A 19,296-nucleotide genomic window follows, 5' to 3' on the forward strand; every position below is an offset into this window, starting at 1 on the left:
GGTTGCCAGTTCCTTCTCCAATGCATGAAAGTGAAAAGTGAAACTGAAGCCGCTCAGTCGCTCTTCGTGACCCCATGGACTGCAGCCTACCAGGCTCCTCCCATGGGATTTTCCAGGTAAGAGTACTGGAGTGGGTTGCCATTGCCTTCTCCCGGGCACACTGCTAACCTGAATAAATTCTGGGATTCTGTTACAAAGAGAAAAAAGGAAGACCAGATATTGGGTCAAGTAATTAGCAGTCTCTCCACATACACATGGTAGAAAAAAAAGTTTCTGATTAAAGGAAAGCTGAGACTAAAGTCATATAAAAATTGGGAGGATATAGATGCTTATGATTTGGAAAGGTTTTTAATCAGGGTATGTTGTTTTCCAATTAAATAGGAAAAAGTTACAGAACTTATTGAAGGAAAAAATTTCTCATTCTAGAACATTAATTTTCTAATCTGTCAAAACAAAGTTATACCTCCAACAGTTGAGATATAATTTTTTAACATTTTTAATTGGAGGATAATTGCTTTACAACACTGCTAATTTCTGCCATACAACGTGAACCAGCCGTAAGTATACATTATCTCCCTCCGTCCCGAGCCTCCCTCCCACTCTCCCATCCCACATCTCTAGGTCATCACAGAGCACTATGAGATATAATTAATGTGAGGTGTGTTTTATACCAGCATAAACCATATAAAATGGCTGGGTTTTATAGTCAGAAGCAAATATTACTAATTTCATATAGATCAACCTGTATCAAAGTTTGTGAATAATTTACTTAAAAAAATACTAGCTAGAGCAGATCTAGCTTATCACCGTAATACTTAATTTTTAATTGGAGGATAATGGCTTTACAATGTTATATCACTGTAGTAAACTGACTGTTACAGCTGAATTCCAATCATCTTTCTTCAGTAGGAAAGGAGTGAAATTACAGCTGGAATATCAGGAACTGTACCTTCACCCTTAAGCACTTCTGAATTCTTCTGTTCTCAGAATTGTAATATTGACTTTGGTAGACTGGAAGATGCACCCCCGCCACCACAAATATTTTCATGCCATAATTTTCAGTGTTATGCCTGTTTACATTACATGGCAAAATGGACTTTGCAGATGGAATTAAAGTTATAGACCTTAAAATAGGGAAGTCAGCCAGATGTGCCCAATGTAATCAAATAAAAGAAGGGTCTAACATCAATAGGAAGACAGAAGTAGCAGGGGAGAGTCAAGGACTGAGAGGAACTTGACCATGGTTGGCTCTGAAGAGAAGGGGCTATGAGTCAAGGAATGCAGGCAGCCTCTGGAATATGGGAATGGCTCTCGGCCAACAGCAACGAAATGGGACCATGATCCTTCAATTGCAAACAACTGAATTCTGTAAACAACTGAATGAACAAGGAAATGGAGTCCCCCATCCCACCTCCAGAAGAGAAGTTCTACAAATACCTTGATTTTAGCCCAGGTGAGACCCATCTCAAACAGCTGACCTACAAAACTGTAAAAGACAATACACTTCTGTAGCTTAATACACATAAGCCATTAAATGTGGTAATTTGCAATGGCTGCAATAGAAACATATACTTACCTTAGTAAAACCTCCATTTTAAAGGACTCATCACAGAATGGTCCCTATAGTCCTTGAAACCATATTTTTAAAAACTCAATATTTGGTTCTTAATGATTCTAGTATCTTAAACTACATTATAACTGGAAATGTGCAGATAGCTAACAAAAATAAAAATTGTGAACAACTACAAAGTCAATTATTTTATATAAAAACTGTATAAAAAGTTCATGACTAGTTATTATTAGAAACATTTCATCTAGGAGTGATTTCTAAAGCAGTTTCTTGAGTATCCATAAAAACAGACCCTTCTGTCTCAAAAGAAGGGATATCAATAAGAGGACCAGAATCCTCTATTTCCAAGTTCGGTGGTTTCTCCTGTTCATAACCCAGGTTTGAATTATCTTTCATTTGAATCTCGTGCTCGTCCAACTCCAGAGATTTATCTGGGTCTGGGGCTACAGCTTCCTCCTCTTCATGCTGATGCAGAAAATTACAAATCATGTTGGGCCTATAGGAGAAATCATTCTCCTTGATTTGCAGCCATTCCACACCACCTAATAGGGGAGGGTGTGGGTGGGGTGAGAAACCAAGAGATATGAAAAAGGAATTTTAGTTACTTCCAAATATTTTTCATTTAAATGCTCATATGAATATTTATCAATATAAAACCCCAACTTAAAGAAAGGAACAAGGTGCCTGAACCAACTGATAAACGTGTAATTTTCACCTTACATGGAGACCTTAGAAAGCCTGTAAGGTATGCATTATCAAAATCACTACTATTCTAAGCCCTTTTTCCAGAGTCCAGTTCCCAGCTCATTCTGAGAGATAACTGATTTTCCACTGCCATCTCTTGTCTTGAAGAAAATTGTCACTTCCCTACAATTTTCTTCTTACTCAGCCAGCTTTCCTAATATGGTGGATGATACCACTCTGTCATCTTCCAAGTCAACATTTATGTATCATTTTATTTTTAAAAAAATTTTTTATGTGTCATTTTAAATTGAAGAATCTAATTGTGAAATAAGACACCTCTCCAAAAAAAATCCTTGAAAAAAATTTTTGTCCCTTTTCATACCTACAGTCAAAGCCCTAATCCCTCAGTGAACTCCCATAATCAAGAATTGCTTCAATAATGCTAGCCATTTTTTTCTCTTATCCTCTGACCCTTTCAGAAAGCCAAGTATTTTCATAGATACTTAATTCCTATAACCCAAGCTGTTTACTGTCATTGTCAAAATAACATTAGGTATCTGTAAGATATCCCAACTTATCTTGTCACCCTGTTTGAGCATCCATCTGTCCTATACCCCACCATAAACTAACTCTTCCATAGCTGTTTGTTGAAACATCCTGTTGATCCCATATCTTTTCTCTATAAAGTCTCCCTCTTTCAAAACGTGATTAGTCCTTTCTGTCCAGCTCAGCTTCAACTATTGACTTCTATTAAAAAAAAAAACAAAAACTATATTTTTTTGCTTGCAATAACATTATTCTAAACATATAGAATAACCTTATTCTAAAAAAAAAATTTTTTTTTTGCTTGCCATAACATTATTCTCTTAGTCACCAAGTTCAAAACCTTAAAGTCACCCTAAAGCCTACTCTGTTATTTAGCGTAATACTTGGCACATACTGCTAAGTCACTTCAGTCGTGTCCAACTCTGTGTGACCCCATCCCTGGGATTCTCCAGGCAAGAACACTGGAGTGGGTTGCCATTTCCTTCTCCAATGCATAATAGTGAAAAGTGAAAGTGAAGTCGCTCAGTCATGTCTGACTCTTCGTGACCCCATGGACTGCAGTCTACCAGGCTCCTCCGTCCATGGGATTTTCCAGGCAAGAGTACTGGAGTGGGGTGCCATTGCCTTCTCCAAGTTGGCACATAACAGATACTTAAATTGAGTGAAATGGGTGTCGAATCGTAGACATCCATGTCTTTCTCAATGTGATTTACTTTAGAGTACAAGCTCCTAGAAAATAAGGACCACACCTCCTGTCTACTTTGTTCTGCTGGCATCCAAGATGGTCCCCAATGATCCTCACCTACCTGACATGCATACCCTGTGTTGTCCCCTCTCACACAGAATAGGATATCAGAGAAATGACAGAATGTGACTTCTAAGGCTAGTCATAAAAGACCTTGTGGCTTCTACTTCTTAAAAATCACTTGGTCTGGCAAAGCCAGCTGCTGTGTCAAAAGGGCACTCAAAACAGTAGTGTGAGGAGGGCAAGGCAGTGACACCTCCAGCACAAACTCACCAGCCATGTGAGTGAGCCATCCTACAGTTAGATTTTCCAGCCCTACTCAAGTCTTCAGATGACTATAGCCTAGTCAACAAAATGATTGCAACCTCATGAAACCCAAGCCAGACTACCTAGCTGATACACTGTTTCCCAATTCCTGATTCATAGAAACCATGGGAGATGGTGCTTCTGTTGCTGTTGTTTTAAGCCATTAAGTTTAAGGGCCACTTTTCATGCCGCAATAGATAACCAGTACAGCCTTGAATGGTTGGTTGCTAATTTATTTGATTAAAATACACCAAATTTTGCACTTCCCTGGTGGCACAGTGGATAAGAATCTGCCTGCCAATGCAGGGGACACAGGTTCGATCCCTGGTTTGGGAAGATTCCATATGCCGTGGGAACAACTAAGCCCATGAGCCACAACTACTGAGTCTGTGTGCTGCAACTACTGAAGCCCATGCACCTGGAGCCTGTGCTCCGCAACAAGAGAAGCCGCAGTGGTGAAAAGTCTGTGTATTGCAAAAAAGAGTAGCCCTGCTTGCTGCAACTACAGAAAACCCGTACAAAGCTAATAAATAAACAAAAAGATGCATCCAGATTCTCCCCAAGAGCTATTAGATTATTAAAAGACTAGAGCAAATTCTCTAACTTCCTTTAAGAAGAATATTTAAATGATAGTTAAGCCATTTGATATGTATCTGCCTTTCAAGTTCATTCTAGAACTTGAAGTGCCTCCTTCCTATTATTTTCAAAGTGCCTAAAAAAACGGATAGTTGTGGAATATATAAGAACAAAGATTTGTTATATAGTTATGCGTAGTTGGTATAAATTTCTAGATGATGAATGTACCTTCAAATATTTATTCTTTAAAATACAATAAATCAAGCCATGAGTATTCATCATTAGGGTCTTATTTACTAGTGTTTCAAATATGTCTTTGAGCAATAAGCCTTGTTTTTGGTGGACAAACACATTTATTTTGACTGTGTCCCAAATTCCCTAGGACAACAGAAAGAGGTTGGTGTGGTGAGCAATAGGCTTTTAAACCATCAAGTGGTTATTTGTCCATCGCTGCAAACATGTGCCTGCTACAGGTGCAAGAAACACCCAAAGTCTCTAGCATTGGATGACTAGCAACTGGAGAAGGCTAACTGGATGTTTATTAAGAACTAGACTTAAGATTAACAACTGTGGTCTTAGAGTCCCTCCCTCACATATAAAGCCAGCTTCTTCCAGTAGTAAGCATCTTGGGGAAGGTTACTGGATCTCCCCAAAGCTCAGGAGATCCTGTGGGGATCTAGAACTGCTACAATCATATCTTCTGCTCTTACAAAAAAGTTTTAATGGTGGGAAGAGAAGTGGCTGCTGAATTCCTTGGGGTTGAAATCATGTCAAATTGCTTGACAAACTCCTCACAATATTTTCCAATGCAAATCAGATAAACATTTCTCATATGTCTCCAGTGCCCCCAGCTATATGAGAATTCAACTAAATTTTAAAATCTATCTTTGGTACTTTTTTTTTTTTTTTTTTTTTATCTTTGGTACTTTTTATGGAGAGCTCTCAATTTTCACATATTTAACCTATCACACATAGTTATTATTATGAAGTAAAAAGAACATCCTGGCAACAATGTGTCATAAAGCCAATAATGAATCATCTATTTTCAGAGAAATAAGTGAACTAACCTATGTTTTCTTCTCCTTCCTTCTTTTCTGTCAGAAGAGTCCTTGTCATGCTGAGCTTCTTCATTGTGTGGCATTTATATTTTAGCACTGTTTTATTACTGCCTTCTGCATCCACTAAAATATAAAATGAACACTATTACACTGCTTGATGCCATCAAATAATCATGTTAAGCCTCAATGGTTCCAGTTTAGAGAAAACTACTTTCTGTCAAGATAGTGCAGTTAAGTTCAAAATTTAACTCATTCCTCCTGCTCCAGCCACAGAGAAGTAACAGACTAAATACCTCCTGCTCCAGCCACAGAGAAGTAACAGATTAAATACGTAAGAACTGAAGATACAAGTGAACACAAAGACAACACACATCTACAGGGGACAGAAACCCAAAGTTAAGAGTAAAGCTACAGGCCTATTAGGTGCCAGCCCTGAAGTGGGAAAGAGGGGCTGAGAATTTGGTTTTACTGGGTAATGAGGTCTAAAATTCTGTTGCTCAAAATGAAGGACCAAAGTCAGACACTACTTGAAGCCAGACTGGAGTGAGAACATCCCCAATCAGGAGAGAAAGCTGAGAAAAAAAAATTGCTGTCCACCTGCTGCTTGGGGTCACAGCTTTATAAAAACTGTGTGTGTAGGGGGGAATGACGGATGAGGCTCTGTGCTAAGGATGTGAAGCACATTGAAAGCTTGCAGAGCCTGCCACTGTGTGGCTGACTGATGCTACACTTCAGAGAGCAACACAGCGGTATCTGTTAAGCTGAACCATGTGAAACTGGCGATATTTAGCCCAAATTGTTGACTTCATTATGGTTGAATCTAGTACACACACTCATCAATCTAACAGTTCTGTTTCTAAGTGTATATCCAAGAGACATTTTTATATATAGGCACAAGACATTTTTGTGGTAAATAAATAGGCATAATTAAGAAAACAGGCTCTGGGGCAGACCATCTTGGTTCCAATCCTAGCTCTGCTTCTATCCTGGCTCTGCTTCTAGGCCTACGACCTTGAGAATGTTTTTATCTCTCTGTGCTTCAGTTTCTTCAAATATAAAATGAAGATAACAATGCCATCTACCTCACAGAATTGTGGTGAGGATTCAGTACGTTGATACATGGAACACTTAGAACAGTGCCTGGCATACAGAAAGCACTCAATAAATTTTAGTAGTTATTAATAAAAATGGGAGCAACCAACATGTCCATCAATTGGAGAAAAAACTGTGGTACAGTCACAATAGCAACAGGAAAATCAGTTATATATATATAAAAGCATGTAAAAAATCTCCAAACATATCTCTAATTGAAAAAAAGATACAGAATGATACATTTATCATATGCTACAATTTATATTAAGTGTGAAACAGTATCCAGAAAGTGCTATTTATTGTCTGCTGATACATACATATGTAATATAAAATCAGGTGTAAGAAAGATAAACACCAAATTCAAGAGAGTGATCACCTCTGAAGACAAGTGATTACCTCTGAAGACAGAAGGGAGTAATTCTGGAGAGGGATATACAAGTGGCTTCAAATGCATCTGGAATGTTTTTTAACTGCCTAGCCAAAAGGGAGGATTTGACACAGGTAGACAGTGGGTTACATGAGATGTTTAACTTTAATATCCATCATACACAAGTATGTTTGAAATATTTCATAACAAAAAGAGTTGAGTCAGCATAGCAATCACTTACCATATTCAACATTTTCTTCAAATATAACACAGGTCCCAACAGTGTCTGCAGAAAAACATTAAGGCAACTTGTTGAAATAGCTACTTTCTCCAAAAGGCATATAAAAAAGGGAATTTCATCTCTCTGACATCCTCCTACCTTCATACTCTCCAGCAAAGACATAGCTGTCCACTTGCAGAATGGGCCTTTCGGTATCAATTCCCTACAATAGAATATAGGACCATTAAAAAATCATTAGTAAAAACAGCCTTGGGAGTGGGGGAAATGGGTGAAAAGGGGCTCAAATGATACCAACTTCCAGTCATAAAAAAAATAAGTCCTGGGATGTTTAAGAACATCACGGTGACTATAGATAGTACTGTACTTTAATATATGAAAGTTGCTAAGACAGTAAATCTTCAAAGTTATTACCAGAAGAAAAAAAATTTTGTAATTATATGTGTAGTGATGCGGGTTAATTAAACATTGTGGTGATCATTTCACAATACAAATACTGAAAATACTGCGCAGCTGAAACTAGTATAATATAAAAAAAATTTGTTGTTCAATCCTTCAGTCATGTCTCACTCTTTGCGATCCCATAGACTGCAGCACGCCAGGCTTGCCCATCTTTCAGCATCTCCCTGAGTTTATTTACACTCATGTCCATTGAGTCAGTGATGCCATCCAACTATCTCGTCCTCTGCCGTCCCCTTCTCCTCCTGCCTTCAATCTTTCCCAGCATGAGGGTCTTTCCCAATAAGTCAGCTCTTCCCTTCAGGTGGCCAAAGTATTGGAGCTTCAGCATCAGTCCTTCCAGTGAATATTCACGGTTCATTTCCTTTAGGTTCAACCGGGTTGATCTCATTGCTGTCCAAGAGACTTTCAAGAATCTTTTCCAGCACCACAGTTTGAAGGCTCAATTCTTCAGCGCTCAGCCTTTTTTATTGTCCATCTCTCACATCCGTACATGACTGCTGGAAAAACCATAGCTTTGACTAGATGGACCTTGGTAGGCAAAGTAATGTCTCTGCTTTTTAATATGCTGTCTAGGTTGATCATAGTTTTTATATGGAGCTTTCCAAGGAGCAAGCGTCTTTTAATTTCATGGCTGCAGTCACCAGCTGCAGTGATTTTGGAGCCCAAGAAAATAAAGTTTGTCACTGTTTTTATTGTTTTCCCATCTATTTGCCATGAAGTGATGGGACCAGATGCCATGATCTTAGTTTTTTGAATGTTGAGTTTTAAGCCAGTCTTTTCACTCTCCTCTTTCCCTTTCATCAAGAGGCTTTTTAGTTCTTCTTCGCTTTCTGCCATAAGGGTGGTGTCATCTGCCTATCTGAGGGCATTGATATTTCTCGCAGCAATCTTGATTCCAGCTTCTACTTTATCCAGCCCAGCATTTCGCATGATATACTCTGCATGTAAGTTAAATAAGCAAGGTGACAATATACAACCTTGACGTATTCCTTTCCCAATTTGGAACCAGTCTGTTGTTCCATGTCTGGTTCTAACTGTTGCTTCTTGACCTGCATACAGGTTTCTACGGAGGCAGGTAAGATGGTCTGGTATTCCCATCTCTTGAAGAATGTTACATAGCTTGTTGTGATCCACACAGTCAAAGGCTTTAGCATAGTCAATGAAGCAGAAGTAGATGCTTCTCTGGAATTCTCTCGCTTTTCTGATGATCCAACAGATGTTGGCAATTTGATCTCTGGTTCCTCTTCCTTTTCTAAATCCAGCTTCTACATCTGGAAGTTTGCGGTTCACGTACTGTTGAAGCCTAGCTTGAAGGATTTTGAGCATTACTTTGCTAGCATATGAAATGACTGCAACTGTGTGGTAGTTTGCACGTTCTTTGGCACTGCCTTTCTTTGGGATTGAAATGATAGCTGACCTTTTCCAGGTCAGTTTTATTAAAAAATTATTTTATTTTTTATAAAAATTATATATTATTATAAAAATAATAATTTATTTATTTTTGGCTGTGGTGGGTCTTCGGTGCTGTGAGGGCTTTTCTCTATGGCAGCAAGCTGGGGCTACTCTCTAATCACAGTGCTCTGGCCTCTCGCTGCAGCAGCTTCTCTCGTTGCACAGGATGGGCTCTATGGCACTCGGGCGTCAGCAGCTGTGGTTGGAGGGCTCTAGAAGACTGGATTCAGTAGTTGGGGTACAGGGGGCTTAGTTGCTCTGGGGCACGTGGGATCTTCCTGGATCAAGGATCAAACTCTGGCCTCCTGCATTGGCAGGTGGATTCTTTACCACTGAGCCACCAGGGAAGTCTAGTATAATATTATATGTCAATTATTTCTCAATTTAAAAAAGAAGAGAGGGACTTCCCTGGTGGTCCAGTGGTTAAAACTCCATTGCAGAGGGCACAGGTTAGATCCCTGGTCAGGAAATGAAGATCCCACCTGCCTGGAGTGGGCACAGTGGTTGCAGCCCAGAGGCTCTTTAGTCGTGTCCTGTGAGCTTCAGTGGTTGTGGCAGTGAGACTCAGCTGCCCCAGGGCATGTGGGATCTTAGTCCCCTCACCGAGAATTGTACCCCTGTCCCCTGCATTGCAAGGTAGATTCTTAACCAGAGAGGTCCAAAAACAGTGTATTGTTTTTCAGAATTTAATCTTCCATTTCAAAATGCCACCCTCCCCCCGCCAAATCTTTAACTCTCTCCAGCCACACATGCAGACATTCAGGCATAATTGTTGATGCTGTCAACTACAAACTGGCACTTGCCAAGAGCACTGCCAACGACTGAACTACAAGGGCATCTGTCACCTGCGCCTGTGGAGACTGAACCCTGTGCTGCTGCAGCTGTTGACCTTCAACATCCTCTGGCAGAGTTCAGGGTGAAGTGAGGCACTGTGTGTTCCAGGGAATCTGGTGGGACAGATCTTTAGACAGATATTTTAAGGAACTGATTTTATGATCCAAATCCTTGCATCTCCTCATACCTAGAAAAAGCACTAAATCCCTTCATGGTGACATCAGATCCTTGTGACTAGCAGAAAACCTTTTGTAACATGAGTGCTTAATGGTACTGAACTCCCCCTTCACCAAAATCTTATATATTGACTCTTCCCCACTGTCTCTCTGGAGCAGTCTCTCAGAACTATCAGAGGTGCTGCCTCCCTGGCTGCAGTTCTCATTTTGCCCCAAATAAAGCGTAACTGGCAACTCTCAAGTTGTGTGTCTTTTTTTGGTCGACAGTGCTGTAGAAGCTGGGCATTAGTTTCCTCCCGGCTGCTCCCTGTTCTGTGACTGTCTCCAACAGTTGACTGCTTTGTATACCCGGAATTAATCTATTTTAAAGGGATGCTTTTGAACTGTGGTGTTGGAGAAGACTCTGGAGAGTCCCTCAGACAGCAAAAAGACCCAACCAGTCCATCCTAAAGGAACTCAGTCCTGAATATTCATTGGAAGGACTGATGCTGAAGCTGAAACTCCAATACTCTGGCCACCTGAGGCGAAGAACTGACTCATTTGAAAAGACTCTGATGCTGGGAAAGATTGGGGGCAGGAGGAGAAGGGGATGACAGAGGATGAGATGGCTGGATGGCATCACCGACTCAATGGACATGAGTTTGAGTAAGGTTCAGGAGCTGGTGATGGACAGGGAAGCCTGGCGTGCAGCAGTTCATGGGGTCACAAAAAGACACGACTGAGCCACTTAACTGAACTGACTGAACTAACGGGGATGGGTATATGTCACCATCCATTCTTGTTTTAGATTTAAGAAAACCTACAACAACCCACCAATTCTACAAGACTCACCAAAATCTTGCATTTATTTTCACATTTTGAGAGCAAGTCTGAATCAAGAATTCCTGATAATTCCACCATAACCAACTGCTCCTGGTGGAAGAAAGAAGGGTTAACGCGTTAGCCTGTGAGAGCGCAGGAAGAGGCAGGCAGTTATGGAGAAAAGCCAAACAAACACCCGCAGTGAAACGACTCCTCTTTTGTGAAAACTAGGTCCTGCTTTCAAGGAGAGGAAGCGCGCTCCGTTAACGAAGGTAACCTCCCTCCTTCCCCCTCGAACTTCCGTGTGGCCCGTAGGGCTGTGGGCAGCTGCCTGCCGCCCCGCGCGCTCAGGGGCACAATCCCGCCAGGCGCCCGCGGGCCGCGCCCCGACTCCCTGCCCCGCACACAGCCACTTCCACCCCCGCCACCACCGCGCGGGCTTCCGCCGTGGAACTCACTGTTTCCTCCTCCTCCTCTTCCTCCTCTTCGTCCCAGTCCACCCAACTCGGCTCCTTGGCCGCTGCCGCCATGCCGCCGCTCCTCTGCGCCGCCTGCGAGCCGCGGGCCCCGCCCGCCAGGGCCGCCATCTTGAGTAAGGGCAGCCGCTCCCGCCCCGCAGCCGCTCCGGCCGCTCCTGCCAGCACGCGAGATGGCGGCTCCCGGGCGCACGCCGAGTTCCTTGCTCCTCTCCGAGAGCTGGAGCCAGGACCCTGGCCTCGGCCGGGCGGCTTCGGCGGCCTAGGGAACCCTCGGACTCCCGTCGCTGGTGGGACGAGCCCGCTGGCGAGCGAGGCAGAGGAGATCAAGAAGGTGCAGGCAAAGAGGCCACCGTGCGCGAGGGAAATGGAGAGGCCTACAGTATCCCCATCCTACATTGCTTTGAAAGAAATTCTTAATGTTGTGTAAACACTCATCCTCAATTCAAGTTCTCCCCGAGCCAAGCTAAGGGCACACTTCACTGCGCTAGGAAGTGAGCTTGGGTTTCAGGATCCTGCAAAAGCTGCAGGCCTCGCAGGTGGCGCTAGTGGTCAAGATCCCGCCTGCCAGTGCAGGAGACGGGGGTCGATCCCTGGGCTGGGAAGATCCTCTGGAGGTGGGCAACCCATTCGTGGTGAGGAGCCTGGCGGGCTGCAGTCCGTAGGGTCCCATAGAGAGGGAAACGATTGAAGCGACTTAGCACGCAAAAAAGATGCAGGAATGGCAGGTGGAGATCAGATTGCTCTAAGCGCTGTAAGAGACAGAAATTGGGGAGTACTAGTGACTAAGTAGGAAATGGCAGCCCACTCCAGTGTTCTTGCCTGGAGAATCCCAGGGCCGGCAGAGCCTGGTGGGCTGCCGTCTGTGGGGTCGCACAGAGTCGGACACGACTGAAGCGACTTAGCAGCAGCAGCAGAGACGAAGTGAAGTTTTGAACAGGATTTTTCTAAAAGTAACAACGGATTTTTCTGATTATAAAATAAAAGATCTTTGTAGAGTAACAGGATGATCTACTTCCACAGAGCATGAGATTTGGGGTCTGATACTTGTCTGATTTGCTGCATTATTAACTGCAAGGCTTTAGGCAAGTTGGTTTTTGTGAGGATTAAAAGAGATTATACATGTAAAACAGATTGTCTGGCACGTATTAAGCACTTAATATGCATTTAACCTAGTAATAGTAATACTATGTAAAAATTTAGAGTATTATAACTTTTAAAGAACATTTTCGGGGAATTTTCTGGTGGTTCAGTGGTTAGGACTATGCTTTGTCTGCGGTGGCCTTGGTGGGGGAAATATGATCCCACAGGCCATGCTGTGTGGCTGAAGAAAATGAAAACCAAAAACATTTTCCTACACAGTTTAGCTTTCCAACTTCTTTCTACATACACAAACACAATTTTTATTACAAAAATGTGTTCCAACTATACATCTATTTTAAACTTGCTTTTCTCACTATATGTAGTATCATGGATGTTTTCCACGATAAATATAAATATGTGATTGTATTTATTGATACTGCACAACCCTTTAGTAAACATTTTTGTGCATTTTTACTCTTCCTTCATTAAATGAATGGGATTTCATCACTTTAAAAAAGTGGGAAAAGTACTGGACCTCTTAGAAGTTGTAGAACTTAGAAGTTCTAGATCTGAAATATAGTAATTGTGATCTGGCACAAGCTGCTGTACTTTCTTATCCCCTGTGTTCTTTTTTTTTAATGAAGATAAAATTATTCATCCTTACTGTATATTTTTTGTTTGAAGATTAGATCGTGTCTCTAACAGTGCTTTATAAGTTGAGAAATTAAATTGTCAGATATTATTGGGGTTCAGGGAGAATAACAAGAAGAACAATCCAAGCTGAGGGAGCAGCAGAAGTGAAGGCTTGAGGGCTGAAAATACATTTTCTGAGGTCAGTGTAATGCCTTAGGATATCCCTTTCAAATAAACAAGGCTCATACTTCTAGTCAAGGTTATTATTGTTTACTATTTAAGACATAATTGTTAATTTTATTTATTTTGAATGGTTTATGAAACGATACAGACAGAGAAGTAAGCCTTCCATGCCTGTCCGCCAGCTCCCCTTTCCATTACGGTTGTTGATCAGTCATGTCCTACTCTTTGTGGCCCTGTGGACTGCAGCACGCCAAGTTTCCCTGTCCTTCACTATCTCCCAGAGTTTGCTCAAATTCATGTCTGTTGGGTTGGTGACACCATCCAACCATTTCATCCTCTGTCGCCCTCTTCTCCTGCCCTCAACCTTTCCCAGCATAAAGGTCTTTTCAAAGGAATCAGTTTTTCGCATCAAGTGGCCAGAGTATTGGAGCTTCAACTTTAGCATCAGTCCTTCCAAAGATTGATTGGATTGATCAGGGTTGATTTCCTTTAGGAGGGCTTCCCTGCTGGCTGAGATGGTAAAAATTCATCTGCAGTGCAGGAGACCCAGATTCAGGAAGACCCCTTGGACAAGGGAAGGGCTACCCACTCCAGTATTCTTGCCTGGAGAATTCCATGGTCAGAGGAGCCAGGTGGGCTACAGTGCATGGGGTCCCAAAGAATCAGAAACAACTGAGTGAGTTTCACTTTTCCTTTAGGACTGACTGATTTGATCTTCTTGCAGTCCAAGGAATTCTCAAGTCTTCTCCAGCACCACAGTTTGAAAGCATCAATTCTTTGGTGCTCAGTCTTTTTTATGGTCCAAATCGCACACCTGTACGTGACTATTGAAAAAACCATAACTTTCACTGTGGACCTTTGTTGGCAAAGTGATGTCTCTGCTTTTGAATATGAATATGCTGTCTAGATTTGTGATAGCTTCCCTTCCAAGGAGTATGAGTCTTTTATTTTCATGGCTGTAGTCACTGTCTGCAGTGATTTTGGAGCCCAAGAAAAGAAAATATGTCACTGTTTCCACTTTTTCCCTTTCTATTTGCCATGAAGTGATGGGACCAGATGCCATGATCTTGGTTTTTTGTTTTTTAATATTTATTTATTTAGGCTGGGCTGTCTTAGTTGCAACATGTGGGGGATCTTTGATCTTCATTGAAGCATGCAGGATATTTACTTGAGGCATTCAGTTCAGTTCAGTCACTCGCTTGTGTCTGACTCTTTGCAACCCCATGGACTGCAGCATGCCAGGCTTCCCTGTCCATCACCAGCTCCGGGACCATGTTCAAACTCATGTCCATTGAGTCGGTGATGCTATCCAACCATCTTATCCTCTGTTGTCCCCTTCTCCTCTTGCCTTCACTCTTTTCCAGCATCAGGGTCTTTTCAAATGAGTCAGATCTTCCTATCAGATGGCCAAAGTAGTGGAGCTTCAGTTTTAGCATCAGTCCTTTCAATGAATCCTCAGGGTTGATTTCTTTTAGGATTGACTGTTTTGATCTCCTTGCAGTCCAAGGGATTTTCTCAAGAGTCTTTTCCAACACCACAGTTCAAAAACATCAATTCTTCGCTGCTCAGCTTTCTTTATGGTCCAGCTCTCACATCCATACATAACTACTGGGAAAGCCATAGCTTTGACTATACGGACCTTTGTCGGCAAAGTAACGTCTCTGCTTTTTAATACGCTGTCTAGGTTTGTCATAGCTTTTCTTCCAAGAAGCATGCAGACTCTTAGTTGTGGCATGTGGGATTTAGTTCCCTGACCAGGGATCATACCCAGGCCCCCTGCATTGGGAGCTCAGAGTCTTATGCACTGGAACACCAGGGTAGTCTTCATCATAGTTTTTTAATTGAGTTTATGCTAGCTTTTTCACTCTCCTCTTTCACTCTCATCAAGAGGCTCTTTAGTTCCTCTTCAGTTTCTGCCACTAGAGTGGTATTATTTCCATATCTGAGGTTGTTGATATTTCTCCCGGCAATCTTGATTCCAGCTTGTGATTCATTCAGCCTGACATTTTGCATGATATACTCCGCACATAAGTTAAATAAGCAGGGTGACAATATACAACCATGTCATACTCCTTTCCCAATTTTGAACCAGTCAGTATTTCCATGTCTGGTTCTAACTGTTGCTTCTTGACCTGCATGGAAGTTTCTCAGGAGACACATAAAGTGATCTGGTATTCCCATTTCTTTAAGAATTTTCCACAGTTTTTGTGATCCACACAGTCAAAGGCTTTCAGGTAGTCAGTGAAGCAGAAGTAGAATTTTTTTAGATTTCCCTTGCTTTCTCTATGATCCACAGATGTTGGCGATTTGATCTCTGGTTCCTCTGCCTTTTCTAAACCCAAGTTGTACATCTGAAAGTTCTTGGTTCATGTACTGTTGAAGCCTAGCTTGAAGAATTTTGAGCAAAACCTTGCTAGCATGTGAAATGAGCGCAGTTGTATGGCAGATTGAACATTCTTTGGCATTGCCCTTCTTTGGGATTGAAATGAAAACTGACATTTTCCAGTCCTGTGGCCACTGCTGAGTTTTCCAAATTTGCTGACACATTGAGTGCAGCACTTTAACAGCATCATCTTTTAGGATTTTAGACAGCTCAGCTGGAATTTCATCACCTCCACTAGCTTTGTCTGTAGTAATGCTTTCTAAGGCCCACTTGATTTCACACTCCAGGATGTCTGACTATGTGAGTGACCACACCATCATGGTTATTCAGGTCATTAAGACTTTTTATATAGTTCTTCTGGCTCTGTATATTCTTGCCACCTCTTAATCTCTGCTTCTGTTAGGTCCTTCTGTCCTTTATTGTGCCCATCCTTTCAAGAAATAGTCCCTTGATAGCTCCAATTTTCTTGAAGAGATTTCTAGTCTTTCCCATTCTATTGTTTTCCTCCATTTTCTTTGCATTGTTCACATAAGACTTTCTTATTTCTCCTTGCTATTCTCTGGAACTCTGCATTCATTTGGGTATATCTTTCCCTTTCTCCCTTGCCTTTCACTTCTCTTCTGTTCTCAGCTATTTGTAAAGCCTCTTCAGACAACCACTTTGCCTTCTTGCATTTCTTTTTCTTTGGGATGGTTTTGGTTACTGCCTCCTGTACAATGTTACGAACCTCTGTCCCTAGTTCTTCAGGTACTCTGTCTACCAGATCTAATCCCTTGAATCTATTCATCACCTCCACATTATAATCAGAAGGGATTTGATTTAGGTCATACCTGAATGACCTAGTGGTTTTCCCTACTTTCTTCATTTAGAGCCTGAATTTTGTGATAAGGAGCTGATGATCTGAGCTACAGTCAGCTCCAGGTCTTGTTTTTGCTGACTGTATAGAGCTTCTCCATCTTCAGCAGCAAAAATATAATAAATCTGATTTCAGTATTGACCATCTGGTGATGTCCATGTGTAGAGTGTCTCTTATGTTGTTGGAATAGGGTGTTTGCTCTGACTAGTATTTCTCTTGATAAAACTTTCATTTTGTACTCCAAGTCCAAACTTGCCTGTTATTCGAGGTATCTCTTGACTTACTATTGCACTCCAGTCCCCTATGATGAAAAGGACATCTTTTTTGGTGTTAGTTCTAGAAGGTGTTGTAGGTCTTCGTAGAACTGTTCAACTTCAACTTCTTTGGCATTAGTGGTTGGGGCATAGACTTGGATTACTGTGATGTTGAGTGGTTTGCCTTGGAAACGAACCGAAATCATTCTGTTATTTTTGAAGCTGCACCTGCATACTTACTGCGTTTTGAACTCTTTTGTTGACTGCGAGGGCTACTCCATTTCTTCTAAGGGATTCCTGTCCACGGTAGTAGACATAAAGGTCATCTGAATTAAATTCACCCATTCTGATATGGTTTTGTTCACTGATTCCTAAAATGTTCACTCTTGCCATCTCCTTCTTGACCACGTCTAATTTACTTGATTCCTGGACTTAACATTCCAGGTTCCTATACAATATTGTTCTCTACAGCATCAGACTTTTACCACCAGACACATCCACAACTGAGCATTGTTTCTGCTTTGGCCCCTCTGCTTTTTCATTTTGGAGCTATTAGTAATTGCCCTCTGCTTTTCCCCAGTACCTTATTGGACCCCTTCTGACCTGGGAGCTCATCATCTGATCTCATATTTTTTATCTTTACATTCTGTCCATGGGGTTCTCATGGCAAGAATATGGGAGTGGTTTGCCATTCCCTCCTCCAGTGAGCCGCGTGTTGTGAGAACTCTCCATTACAACCTGTCTGTCTTGGGTTGCCCAGCACAGCACGGCTCAGAGCTTCACTGAGTCACACAAGCCCCTTTGCCATGACAAGGCTGTGATCCATGAAGGGATCACCTTTCCATAGGTAGCTGGGGTTTTTGTTTTTGTTTTTTTTTTAACCAGCTTCTTATGTATCCTTTCAGAAATACTCTATGTATTTTCAAAAACATACATGTATGCAAAATCTGTAAGCTTTAATACTATAACATAGCACATAGACTAAAAAACCATTCCCTTGGGAGGAAACAAGACCTTTCAGTATTGTCTCCATTGCCTAAAGCTTTGAAAATTAAAAAAACTCACTGAGCAGAATAACTCATCAGCGTCAGCTTTGAAAGAAGCCTTCTAGCGACTGGAATTTCCGTGACTTGTAGCTAGAGTCTATCCTTAATACCTTCTCCTCTCAGTTGAAAGAGATCATAAGACCCAGGTGCCAGCTTTAAGAAACTAAATTACCTTTGCTTAAAAACAGACAAAAGGAGAAGAGGGCTGCAGAGGATGAGATGGTTAGATAGCTTCACCAACTCAATGAACATTAATCTGAGCAGACTCTGGGAGATTGTGAAGGACAGGGAAGCCTGGCTTGCTGCGGTCCATGGGGTCACAAAGAATCGGACAAGACAGCAACTGAACAACACCAGAAAACAGAATTAATAAACAATACATGTTACATGTATATAATGTAATCTTATTTAGCAATAAAAATGAAGTACAGATACATGCTACAACGTGGATAAACTTGAAAAGTACCCTAAGAATCCACAAGGCCACATATTGAATGATTCCATTTATATGGGATGTCCAGTATTGGCAAACCTATAGAGAGAGGAAATAGATCCGTGGTTGCCAGGGCCTGAGGGGAAGAGGAATTGGAAATGCCTTCTTTTGGGATGATGAAAATGTTCAGGAATCAGTGGCTATCGTTGCATGTTGCTGCGTGTATTAAACACCACTGAATTGTATACAATTGAACAAACTTTATGGTATGTGAATTATATTTTAATAAAGCTGCTTTTTTTCTTTTTAAAGACAACAATAATAGAAGCACTAGTTTAAAACTGAACAGGGAAGAAAAAATTGTGTGTGGCAGTTGCTTTTTACTGACTAATATGGAAGAGTTTCAATGATTTAACACTGGATATAGTTTATCAGCGGCTTCCCTTGTGGCTCAGCTGGAAAGAATCCGCCTGCAATGTGGGAGACCTGGGTTTGATCCCTGGGTTGAGAAGATCCCCTGGAGAAGGGAAAGGCTACCTGCTCCAGTGTTCTGGCCTAGAGAATTCCATGATCTATACAGTCAATGGGGTTGCAAAGAGTCGGACCCAACTGAGTGACTTTCACTGACTCACTCCCTGATGGCTCAGCAGTAAAAGAATGTACCCGAAATGCAGGAGATGCGAGTTCCATCCCTAGGCTGGGAAGATCCCCTGGAGAAGGAAATGGCAACCTACTCTAGTATCCTTGCCTGGAAAGTCCCATGGACAGAGGAGCCTGGTGGGCTCCAGTCCATGGGGTTGCACACGACTGAACACACACACATATACGTGGTTTACCAGTATACCCAAGCTAAATATCAGCCTTCAGCAGTCTAACATCCATGTTATACATTAGGAAACTGAGTGTTAGAAAGTCAGGAAACTTTACTTGTCTGACTTAGTCCTCTGCAGTCTGTTATCTTTTCTGAAAAATTGGGAAGCATAACAGACCTGGTAGAGATGTCAGCCCTTGAATCAGGCCAGCTGGGGTGGAGGAATGACAT

At 41.7% G+C, this 19,296-nt stretch overlaps 2 protein-coding genes across 2 annotated transcripts in view; one reads left to right on the forward strand and one right to left on the reverse strand.

Moving 5' to 3' along the window:
* Nucleotides 1-329: 329 nt before the first annotated feature.
* On the reverse strand, nucleotides 330-11,493 carry GTF3C6 (general transcription factor IIIC subunit 6). Its single transcript, XM_065911736.1, has 6 exons — nucleotides 11,366-11,493; nucleotides 10,938-11,018; nucleotides 7,324-7,387; nucleotides 7,186-7,230; nucleotides 5,495-5,608; nucleotides 330-2,112 (listed from the first exon to the last, which is right to left on the reverse strand). Exons 1-6 carry the CDS (start codon nucleotides 11,435-11,437, stop codon nucleotides 1,811-1,813), a joined length of 678 nt encoding a protein of 225 aa, XP_065767808.1. The 5' UTR covers nucleotides 11,438-11,493; the 3' UTR covers nucleotides 330-1,810.
* Nucleotides 11,155-19,296, forward strand: part of CDK19 (cyclin dependent kinase 19) — a 268,286-nt gene continuing 260,144 nt past the window's right edge. The window contains exon 1 of the mRNA XM_065911735.1: nucleotides 11,155-11,179. The gene's annotated coding sequence lies outside the window, so the exon portion shown is untranslated. The remainder of the gene's footprint in view (nucleotides 11,180-19,296) is intronic.

Source organism: Muntiacus reevesi, chromosome 19, assembly GCF_963930625.1.
Source record: "Muntiacus reevesi chromosome 19, mMunRee1.1, whole genome shotgun sequence".
NCBI lineage: Eukaryota > Metazoa > Chordata > Mammalia > Artiodactyla > Cervidae > Muntiacus > Muntiacus reevesi.

Excerpts from the sequence above, each read along its gene's own strand:
- GTF3C6 (XM_065911736.1), bottom strand. The coding sequence starts at position 11,437 with ATGGCGGCAGCGGCCAAGGAGCCGAGTTGGGTGGACTGGGACGAAGAG. Across the intron at positions 11,019-11,365 it reads AAGAGGAGGAGGAGGAAACA|GAGCAGTTGGTTATGGTGGA; the intron begins GTGAGTTCCACG and ends TTCTTCCACCAG. Across the intron at positions 7,231-7,323 it reads CTTTGCTGGAGAGTATGAAG|ACACTGTTGGGACCTGTGTT; the intron begins GTAGGAGGATGT and ends GTTTTTCTGCAG.